This window comes from Neomonachus schauinslandi, chromosome 7 (genome assembly GCF_002201575.2).
Source record: "Neomonachus schauinslandi chromosome 7, ASM220157v2, whole genome shotgun sequence".
In the NCBI taxonomy this organism is placed as follows: Eukaryota; Metazoa; Chordata; class Mammalia; order Carnivora; family Phocidae; genus Neomonachus; species Neomonachus schauinslandi.
In genome coordinates, this window is record NC_058409.1 from 72341865 (window position 1) to 72353877 (window position 12013).

At 36.3% G+C, this 12013-nt stretch overlaps 1 protein-coding gene across 1 annotated transcript in view; it reads left to right on the plus strand.

The window, feature by feature from the left end:
• The window catches only part of LOC110590814 (leucyl and cystinyl aminopeptidase), a 46632-nt gene that overhangs the window by 14320 nt on the left and 20299 nt on the right, over window positions 1–12013 (plus strand). Inside the window, exons 5-10 of the mRNA XM_021701642.1 lie at window positions 124–278; window positions 2152–2265; window positions 3691–3825; window positions 7394–7525; window positions 9923–10083; window positions 10308–10396. Coding sequence (XP_021557317.1) covers window positions 124–278; window positions 2152–2265; window positions 3691–3825; window positions 7394–7525; window positions 9923–10083; window positions 10308–10396 — 786 coding nt within the window. The remainder of the gene's footprint in view (window positions 1–123; window positions 279–2151; window positions 2266–3690; window positions 3826–7393; window positions 7526–9922; window positions 10084–10307; window positions 10397–12013) is intronic.

Genomic DNA, 12013 nt, shown 5'->3' on the forward strand with positions numbered 1-12013 from the left:
AAAAAAAAAAAAAAAAACTTAAATAAATAAATAAATAAATAAATAAAATAAAAAAAATATATTTTTATTTAGGGAGTGCCCTAGATGAAGGAAAGTTGATGACTTCTTTCTTCTTATGTCTAGATTTGGTGGCTATTCCTGACTTTGAAGCAGGAGCAATGGAAAATTGGGGTTTGCTCACCTTCCGAGAAGAAACACTTCTGTATGACAATAATACTTCTTCAGTAGCGGACAGAAAACTGGTTACTAAAATCATTGCTCATGAGCTATCCCATCAGGTATTAGTAGCCAGGGCTATTATATTTCATACCTCTGTTTTATATCCTAGAGTTTTAGAGTAGATTTAGATGCTAATAAGAAATTGAGCTTTTTTTTTTTTTTATATACAAAATAGTCTTTATTTTTTATTTTTTTTTTTATGGGTATACAAGAAATTGAGCTTTTTACTGTAGTATTGCCTTCTTCATAATAAAATGGTGTTTTCTAACACAAACTTGATTTTCAAATGAAAATGCTATCTAATGTTTGTATAGGATTTTACAGTATATAAAGCATTTGCACTTCCATTATCTCACTTTTCATAACTGCTCTGCGGTAGGTGATAATCCCATTTTACAGATGTGGAAACTGAGACTCAGTTTAAGTAAATGACTTACCCAAAGTCACACAGTTAATACTTGGCAGCAGTGGGCTTGAAGAGCCACTGTCTACTCAAGATCTGCCTCTCCTTTCTTGCCCTGTAATAATGGAGAGCTTTTTCACCCCTGACATATGTCAGCTGCTCAGTATAGCTTTGTGGTGGAGAGACACTTACCCTAAATTTCACTCTGTTCTCACAACTCTTGGACTGTAGTTGTCAGGACTAGATTTATGTTTCCTTCTCCTGCTCAAACTGTGTTCTTTGTTAATTTGGGAGAGGGAGGGTACTCTTTGTATGACAAGGAGAAAAAGAAAGAAAATTATGTGGGTATGTGAACATCCTGTTTTCTTCCCCAACACCTTGTCTTTCTTTTGTCCCTTGCTGAGGGGCTTAACAGTGTTGGGTATAGTTTGGGGGTGTCATGATGGAAGGGGGACGTGGAAGAAGAGTAGCACATGCTCTGGTCAGTTTGCTCCCTGTCTCAAACACCGTATGTGTGCAACTCTAGAGCCCTTGTGAACACTTCATAACCACCTGACATCTGAAGCACATCCTTATTGACGGTTATGGTTTTGGGCATGTAGCCAAGTTGTCCTTTAGGGGATGTCCTCTAGGTCTGTTATGCCTGGGGCCACCCATCACCACTTCTGTTACTTCTACTTTAAGACTTAGAAATCATATTCCTCTGAAACAGGTTTAAAGATAATATCTTTGAAAAGCATGTTATTGTAATTCTCAAAAGTGTTTCATTTCAATACCTAGTAACATTATTTTGCTGCTGGTTTGAGATGAGCCCTAGGCCACACTAAATGGCATACCTACCTGTTACCTACCACTCTCAAATTCGGGGATTTTTGAGATACATTTTTTTTTAGGAGAGCCTCCTATCATTGTTTTCCTTCTTATTGTTATATCATAGAAGAAGACGTTTGAAGATCTTTCTGATTTCCTTTATTTATATGCATGCCAACTATCTTAAGGAACATTACTTGAATTCTGTTTTGAATCCTGTAAATACCGTCCTCTGCTCAGGTGACTGAGGACAAACATGAAGCATGGGCTCTGTAGGAAAATCTGTCACATACAAGTTTGTTTCTTAGTTGTCATGGATGGTTGTAGATAGAATGGAAATAATCTTACTAACTTGATATTAGAAGGTAGAAGAATTTCATTTTCTAGGAAATAACACTTTTAATGAAGTAGCTAAAAACTGTTTTTGTTTACCTAGTAAACAATGTGTGTGTTAATTTGATAAATATGCTAGTTGTGTTTCTTGCTTGTTTTCCCATTCAACAGGGTAAAATGTTAAAATTTTTATTTTCATTTTAGAATGAATGTATACAAATTTTCTTGTAAGTCTTTAATTTGAACATAGTTTCTTTTTACTAATAACTGTATTTTTAAGTAATTATAATCTGGGTATAGGTGATTAATCTGTAACAATTCAGTTATTAGAACATTTTTAAGATTGTAAGTATTGTGTTGGTTAGTAGTTTGTTTTTTCCCCACAGTGGTTTGGTAATCTGGTTACAATGGAGTGGTGGAATGATCTGTGGCTGAATGAAGGGTTTGCTACTTTCATGGAGTATTTCTCTTTGGAAAAAATATTCAAAGAGCTCTCCAGTGTAAGTACACCATTTGTTACACGTACTGTCATATTTGCCATTTGGAGAAATGAAAGTATTTCTAGAAAGATAAAATAAAATTGATTCTTGTTACTGATAAATCTTCTACCTCTTCTACAGTGAAAATTAAGCTTTTATTTACTGGTATGTTTCATTGAAAGCTGAAGTTATGTGAAATTATTTTATACTTTGTTAAGATGAACATTTTAAATCACTTTGCTACATTTTATTTTTAAGACATGTGGCCCTTCTCCCTGAAGGAATTTAGATAAAGTTGAAAAGTCTTTTTTGCAAAACAAAACTTTTTATCGTTTGTATAAAGAGAGAAAAAAATTAAGACATTTGGTAGCAATGCTATCTTTCTGTTATTACTGTGATCCTTATTGTCACAGTGATACATAGATTGATACAGACAAATAATTTGCCCTGTTAAGGTACAAAAGCACATTTTGTGCCCTTTTCAAAGACTTGAGACATCATTCTGTCATAGAGAACATAATAATGATACTGTGTTATTAGACCCTGGAGATGTTTCCTATCCTTAGAGCTATTTGAATATACCAGGCCATGGTACAATAGGTATTGCCAAATAATCTAAACAATAGCTGGGAGAGTATAAATAAAGATCCCATTCAACCCTAAAATTTTATGACTTTGTATTAAACTTCCTGGATATATGATCCAAGGCTGCTTCAAAATAGGGATATGCTTATGAGCTTTTAATTTGAAATTTTTGTGTAAGGCCTGTTCAGAAACTTCACGTGGGTAGAAGGAACTCCTTTTTAGCTAGAATACTAAGCAAAGTATTCTAAATTTATGTGTGTTAATTAAGCAGTGAGATATATAGTTTCACCACTTGGTGGTGCCCAGAATGTTTAAAACATTCTAGTGTATATTCTAGGGGAACTTCTCTGCTGAGCTATCAGTGAATTCTATTTAAGTGTTATGTTTTATTTCAAATGAACCTTGGTTAAGGGAAATGTATATTATCTTAATAGAAACCTCCTGCACCATACATGAGAAGTCGGCTTAAGGACCAGCTTTTATTTTTGTTTTTTAATTTCAGATGTTATTTTAAAAATATACACTAACCATTTTAGAATATTTACTTTGATTTTCTATCTGGATTTGACAAATTTGGTTGCTTTAGTAATAGATTCTTGATTTATCCTTATGGTGTGGTTTAAGAAACAACGTTTTTCATGTGGCTGGGGGTTATAATTTTATTTTTAAATTTAAGGAATCTGAATGAAAGTTGCTCTATTCCTATATTTTCAAAAGCTTATTTTCTGAAGTTTAGTGAAGATGGTTTTTTTAATAATGATCTTAAACAGTAATTAGTCTAATTCATATAAATAATTACTATACTTGCCTTTGCCTTTGATACTTTTCATGGTTTCCTAATCTATTTGATGTTTTTGCTAGTATGAAGATTTCTTAGACGCTCGATTTAAAACCATGAAGAAAGATTCCCTGAATTCATCTCATCCAATATCATCATCATCTGTTGAGTCTTCAGAACAGATTGAAGAAATGTTTGATTCTCTTTCCTATTTTAAGGTACTGCTCCCCACACCAACTACCTGGAGTGGGTTTCAAATTAATTTCATATGTGAGCAAGCTGCATGATTTAGATTACTTTAAAGATTAAAGATTATTTTAAAATTATTTTCATGTATGCTTTTAAACTTTAAGATGTTTGCTTCTATTTAAATCTTGGTTTTAACTTTTCTGGGTTTTTCTCTATTTCTCTCTTCTCATTTAAGTTTTCTGACTGGTATTCTGGACAGTTAATCAGATCATACAGCAATATATCTTTTAAAGTTTGTTCAGTCTCCAGATCTACAGGTAGAATATACCCAGGGAATGTTCTAAGCAAGCCCTTGGCTGGGTTATTGAGAATTGAGGCAAGTTCCAAAGTCACAATTGCCAAAACATGTAAACAAAAAGAGATTGTAAGAACTGAAAACTAGATTGTTAGGATCAGAAACACAGACTCCAGGTTTGGGAGTGAAGCAAAAACAGAAAACTAGAAACCTGATTAGGATCACCATAGGTCAGGGACACCTGGGTGGCTCAGATGGCTGAGCGTCTGCCTTTGGCTCAGGTCATGATCTTTGAGTCCTGGGATTGAGCCCTGGTTGGTCAGGTTCCCTGCTCAGCGGGGAGTGTGCTTCTACCTCTCCTGCTGCAGCTTCCGCCCACCCCTGCTCTCTCTCTCTTTCAAATGAATAAATAAAATCTTAAAAAAAAAAAAAAAAAAAAGGATCACCGTAGGTCAGAGAACAGAACAGTGCCACTCACAATTGTGGTGGGAGTCATGAATGTTTGGACTTATTTGCCTCCTTGCTCTGGCAGTCAGATTAATTGATTAATAAACGAATTCCTGAACTGGACAGAGAAAATACACAAAACATGTGAGATACAGTCCATATCATCAAGAAACTCGAAGTTTAGGTGGTGGGTACTTGTGAAGCAATAAGAAATGATGTGTGTGGAATAAATGGTATAGACTTTTTTTTACCTAGGATTATGAAGAGAGGTTTTTTGGAGGAAAATGGAAATTGAAGGGAATTAAAAAGAATACAGATAAAGAGGAATGGGAAGCACTGAGTAGGGCAGGAATGAGGCATTGAAGTCTACAAAGAAAAAGTCAGGAATACTAATGGGCAACACATTTTTGTTTAGGGAGTAAATGCTTGACTGCAGTGGAAGCCATATGTGGAGTAGGGGAAAGATGAGACAGGTAGGTTGGGGCAGGAATCTGGACTTTTCTCTGTAAGCAATGGGAAGCTTTAGAAGATTTTCAAACAGAGGAATTCCTTGGTTAAAGTTACTCTTTAGGAAAACTAATTTGTTCCAGCTCACAAAGTAGATTTAAGTGGAGGGAGACCTAAAGTCAGGAAGTTGCTGCTAAAGTCCAAGCATGATGTGGTCAAAGTGTGAAATTAGGAGTGGTAGTGAAAGTGGAAGGAAAATGATGAGTGTAAAAACACTGGGTGGAGGGAAGTTGTGGAAGGATTTAGTGACAGGGTAAGGCAGGTAAACAAAGGGGGAGCTGTGTTTTCCAGGTTAACACCCGAATGGCATGGAAAATGGTAGTACTGTTAACAAATAAGGAATCAGGAGTTTAATTAGTTATATTAAATATATTCCAATCAGAGCTGCTGCTGTGATTTTTAAAGCCCGTATTGGATCTGTTGATAAAATGTTTAAACTTGTGGTTCTGTTCTTCTCCAGAACTGTTAATTCAGGATTTGTTTTGACAGAGCTCTGTCATCCTCTGACCCCCACCCGCTAAGCCCCGAATTCAGTGTCTTCTGATCATGTGGTCTCCACAGCATATCTAACTCCTATTAGTATGGTAACTACTTATTTCAGGATTTGGGAATCTGGCAAATATCCCACATAATTGGGAAAAGTAGGACACTGAGTAATTTACCAATATTGTATGCAAGAACAAGTAAGCGTCACTAGGGAAATGTGTTGGACAGACATATTCTTTCTGGGTTTTTTAATCTCCAAGCCTAACTCTGATGTAGGTTGTCTGCTGAGATCAACTAGGAAGTAAATTTCTAAAGAAAAGAAAAAAGGTCTAAAATTTAAATGCAGGGGCCACCAAAATGAGGTGGTTCCATGGAGATGAGGATCCAGCAAGGGACTGAGAACGATGGCCAGTGAATAGGGGGAGAATCAAGAGGGGTGACGCCAGGCAAAGTGCAGAAAGACTCGAAAGGGGGAGTGAGTGATCAGTCATATCAAATGCTGCTAGCAGGTTGATAAGATGAGTGTGGGAATTGCTATTGGTTTGACACCATGAAGTTCTCCAGTGACCTTGATAAAAACACTTCCAGTGGAGTGATGGTTTGATGATGGCTCTAGAGAAGGTGGTAAGAGAGCAAATGGAGACGGCAGATGTAGACAGCTCTTTCGAGGAGTTTACCACAAAGGGCAAATAAGAAATAGGGTGATAACTGAAAGAGGCATGGGGTTAAAGAAAGGAAGGACATGTTTTATTTGTTTTAAATGAGGAATGTTGCATAGTTTTGTTAATGGGAATGTAACAGTAGTGAGGGAAAGTTGGTGCTCCAGGGCGAAAGGGATCTGTTGGGAACAAGAATGAGTACATATTAAATTGATAGAACAAGTAGCACCCTGAAGCGTGATATAGAAAAAAGGGAGTAATCGGCATTAAATTCCGTTGTCTGTATCTGATCATCCTGATGGCTTAATACTGCTACATTTTTACCAGAAGTGAAATTCAAAGATTATTTGAGTTCCTTCTGTTATTAGGTGTTGTGTTAGTCACTGGAATTGAGCTTTTTGGATTTTCCTTCAATTAGCATACAGTCTAGAAGAGGGAATAAATATATATCTATGTCTATAAATACATGTTTAAATGTGTATCTGTCTAATTGCTCTTGAAGATGGAGAACTGCTTCTATCTCGAAGCAGGGAAGGCTTCACAACGATGTTTTTTGGAAATGATGACATATTCAGCGATGATCCAGTGTCACTGAAGAGCCTTAACAGTGGCATGCCGGGTTTGGAATTATTAGTGTATGCTTCCTACCCTGTACATTCATTAGTTCCAAGCATATTTGAAGTGACTCTGCAGGAAGAAGAGAGATCTTGGTCATTTTAGCAACATGATGTACTAAAACTTGAAATTAACATACTCCCCAGCAGAATGGCTTTTGGAGCTCTGTTTATTATCTCTGGCAGTGAACCCATGAATTCAACTGGTATTGTGAGCACTGGGATAGGGATGGGGATTCCCCAGAAAATGTGGCATGCTTTTCTATTAAAGATATATTTATAAACACTTAGCTTTTTATCATAACACTGAGACAGGAACCGATAGACCACATAAAATGGCTTTTAGTAGAATGAGTACACATGGGAATCTACTCCCATTATTCTTTTGTCAAATCCCTTAAAATAATTTTTCAGACAATTTGAACACAATTCACATCTGATTATATGACAGTAAATAACTGTATTATAACTGGGTTCTCTATATGTAAGAATATACTTAGAATAATTATATTTTGAATTTTAGGTTCTCAATTCTATAAACCTATTATAGTCTATTATTTCCCCCCTTTTCTCACTTTTTTTTTAATAGGGAGCTTCCCTCTTGTTGATGCTGAAAACTTATCTTAGTGAAGATGTATTTCAACATGCTATTGTTTTTTACCTGCATAATCATAGCTATGCATCCATTCAAAGTGATGATCTGTGGGATAGTTTCAATGAGGTAAGTGACCTGAATATTTTACTTAGTTCTTAGAGAAGAGTTCTTCTATTTATATTTTTATCAAGTATATAACTAAGCTATGGTACCAAGGGTAGTTATTTGAGAGAGAGGGGGTTGGAGCACAGAATTAAAGGTCAAGAAATGGAAGTACTCGTCTTAAGTGTTGAGACTATCGTGTGTGGCCTTGTATAACTACTTTTGTTCTATACCTTAATCTCGATTCCTACTTTGTAGGAAAGTTGCCCTTCCTGAATTAAGATATATTACTGTATTTTCATTATTTGATTTTTTTCAAAAATCTATTTAACTTTTCTTATTCTTTTGTATCTTTATCTACCTCTGATTCATGATTTTTTTCCTACACTCTGCCCTGTGAATCCTCCTATCTTTTGTGGCCCTGTTCCTACTGAGGCCATCCTTATAGACGATATATCACAAGCTGACTGCCATGGGCTACATATTGCCCTTGGATCGTTTTGCTGTTTGGATTTTGTTGTGTCTGCAAATGTTCTAACAAGCAGTGCAGTTAGGTTTGAGTTAGGCTTCAGAGCAGTGCGTGAACCCAGCCTGCATCGTGCATGTATGCTAACTGCATAACCCTTACGAGCATTTCAGTATGTTACCCTGATCCAGATCAATGGTTCTTATGTTTTAGAAGATCACAGACATATTTGAGACTTTGATGACAATTCTGGACATATTCCCGAGAAAAAACACATATTCCCAAGAAAAAAAATTTTAGGGCCCTGGATTAAGAACTCCTATTCTGGGGGCACCTGGGTGGCACAGTAGGTTAAGCTTCTGACTCTTGGTTTCGGCTCAGGGTCGTGGATCTCAGGGTCATGAGATTGAGCCCCATGTCAGGCTCCACACTCAGCGCAGAGTGTGCTTAAGACTCTCTCCCTCTGCCACTTCCCTCTGGACATGCTTGCTTGCTCTCTCAAATAAGTAAATAAATCTTTAAAAAAAAAAGAAAGAAAGAAAGAAAACTCCTACTCTGAATCTTTTCCGTATACTCTCTCTGCTTCCTTGTCTTATCTGAAACCTTGCGTTTTCTAGCTCTTAACCCTGTGCCCAGAAGATATACCTTCCTTCTCTCTGAGTTCTCTTTGAGAAGATGGATTAGTCCCTATTACTTAAGAGTTGCTTCCAAATCAGTTTTTTCTCTCATCATATGGTAACATTTCAATTGAAAGCCACATTATTTACTTTATACTTATTGCATTGTCTGCTGACATTTAGACTATATTTCTGCCTTTCTGACTAACTTCAGCTTTTGCATCATAATGTTTTCCTATCCCAACCTCGTTCCTAACATTATCCTCATGTCTTTCAGCATCCACATCAAATTATGCACTGGCCTTCTCATTTCTGTCCTGTTTCAAAGGCCCAAAAGTGCCTTTGGCAAAGTTTGTTTTCTTCCCAATCCCTTATCTAGAAATGAATAGATCAGAGCCATGAGAAATGTAATATTAATATTGCAATGAATTTGGATAGATTTGATCCATCTTTTCTGCTTTAAATAAATGGGCATATGGAGGCTGAGGTGAGAGGCCTGCCATCGTGGAACAATACTGTTACCAAACACTTAAAGTGCTTAACGATTTTAGGTGCTTGAAGTTCAAATCCATATGCAACCTAGAAAAATGCTTGGAATTGGAAGGTTAACTCACCTGCTTTAAAGAGATAGTTGTTCCAGAATTTCTTCTTAATCATTGATACCAGTGTCGTAGGGACGGTGGGCTTTAGAGGGTCTGTGAACCTCTGACACTGCATTCTAGATTTTGTAGATACATGGATGCAGTTTCTGAGAGAGAGCGTCTGTGACTATCAAAACGGGTAACTACTGTTCTCTGGAGAACTTCACGTCATGGCACCCGGCCCATTGACATCTTACTCTGCCACTGTTTTCTGGCACTCCCACAGTATTAGTTCTTTCCAAGATGGATGCTAACATGTACGGAAAGCAGAGGGTCTGGGGAATAAAGAGAGATCTGGACGCAGGCTGACTCACAGGAGAAAGTAGCTGTGTTTCTTACTCTATAGAGTATTTGCCATTACTCATACCTTCTAAATGGTGGTATTGTGAGCTGAAAGAGTGCTTGTCCCTACTTAGAGATTTAGACAAACACTCAATATATTTCTTTTTCAATGCAGGGTTTCTCTCCCTTTCTCTAGTTATCACTTAGTTCTGTTCCAGGTGACTTTCCTTTTAGCAGCTGCTCATTCACTTAGATTAGAAGTGTAAATTTAACTCCGTATTCATGCTTCTGGCTTTCTATTAACAGAACGGGTAGTCTTCATAGAATGTGGTAGGCAGAGAGGGAAAGGTACAAACTGTAAAGTTTTTAATCTATTCATTTTTAAGCAAAAAGAATTTATTCTTTTTTTTTATAGATCACAAACAAAACACTAGATGTAAAGAAAATGATGAAAACCTGGACCCTGCAAAAAGGATTTCCTTTAGTGACTGTTCAAAGAAAAGGAAAGGAACTTCATGTACAACAAGAAAGATACTTTTTAAATATTAAGCCTGAAATTCAGCCTTCAGATACAAGGTACATAGCGGCTTTCTCTTCCTGCTATCTCTTTTGCACCCTTGGGTTAAAGTATTTGTAATCACAAGTTCCTATGAAACTTAACAAGATTATCTTTTTTGGAATAGCTTGAAAAATTTCCCCTTCCTGCCAAAAGGGGAAAAAAAGAAAAGACCGAATAAATTATGTGTAACTGACTGAAATACTGGAAAGAGTAATAATCTTCCAATGTTTTCTTTTTACAGCTATCTCTGGCATATTCCATTGTCCTGTGTCACTGGGGGAAGAAATTACTCAAAATATCCATTGGTATTTTTACTGGACAAGAAATCAGGTTTGACTCTAATTAACTCTTTTCTGATAGGAAATTTTAGACAGCGTATTTTTTTTTAAAACTCTGACCTAGCAGCAAGAAGGAGACTATACTTTTCAAAGTGTACACTCTCTGAGCTGGTTTTAGGAGTCATCTATATGAGATACGACTAAAGTGAGATTGGTCCATAGGTCATGTGTGAAGTTAGTCTTTCTTGTTCGTGGGAAATAAGGTACAAAAAGTTGCGCTGAGTGTGCTAGCAGCCTTGGTAGAAAAGAGCAAATGCTGTGTTTTTTTATATCCTAGATAAATATCATATGTTATCAAGTATAAAGTAGCAGAAGCAGAGCAGTCTCTTAAAGTATGCTCTGCTATCTACTTTCTAGAGGTGAGCTTGGGCAACTGCATTTCAACAAGCACCTTAGGTGATTCTTATGCGTATGATAAAGGTTGATTCATGATCTAGAGTTAGAGTAAATAATCATTACAAAATGTCCTGTGAACATAGCATAACACATTTCGTTAATAAGAAAATGGGGCAAGAAATTATGATTGCCAAGAGGGGGATAAGAAAACCTGAAGATTGTATATGTTGTTGGACCCATAGGAGTCTTTGAAAAACAAAATTGAAATGTCCTTTCTGACCATTTGTTAAATACCACGGTGAATGCCACACCATACACCCTCTTAATTTGCATCCTGAAAAAACATGAAGATCCTGGGTCCTGCAGGAACCATTAGTGATACTCTAGATTTATGGAAAGGGAAAATTTCTTGTTTGAATTTGTATGTGGAGTTCAAGCCTATATTTTTGAGAGGGGAGTGTAGCCTAGTGGTTAATGGAATGACATTGGAGCCAGGTTGTTTGGTTCACTGGTAGGCCTCTAGGTAGTTCTGTGACTCTCTGAGCCTCATTCCCTCAGCTATTTTATCGTAATTTATAGTGTTATGGGAAGGATTGAGTTCATTTATGTGAAGCACCTACAATAATGTCTGGCATGTGTTATGTGCTATACAAATGTTACCTGTTGTTATTCATGTTATTATTAAAAAAGAAATCTTTAAACACAGTATATCCACATTACATAAAATCTAGAAAATGGAGAACAGATCACCTCATCGCAACTATTCTCATGATTCTTTCCTTCTAATAATTTAAAAAATATTTTTACTTAGTTGATACCATTGTGTACAAATGATTTTTATATCTTGCCTTTTTAAAAAAAAACATATACAATATTTGATTTCATCTTTCCTTACTGTTGGACACTTGATTCACCATTTGTCTCTATTAAAAAAAAAAGTCTCAGTAAAAATTTAGGGTCTTAAATGTTTTGTCATTCTATGAACTTCTTCATAGGAATGCTTCTCAGAAATGGAGACTGTGGTATCTTTTGTGATTGAATATACATTTCTAAGTTGCCTTTCTGTGATGTGGCCATAATTTACAATGCCGGTTGAGGTATGTGAGCATGCCGGTTGTACTGCAGTTCAAATAGAGTGGAGTGTTAAATCAATCTCATTATTTGAAACGCTAAGAACACTTGATAATGTTATATCTTTGATTAATATAACATAAGCAGAGGTGCAAGGAAGGGCTGCCTTCTTTGATGAAGACAAAACCCCTTACTTTTAAGT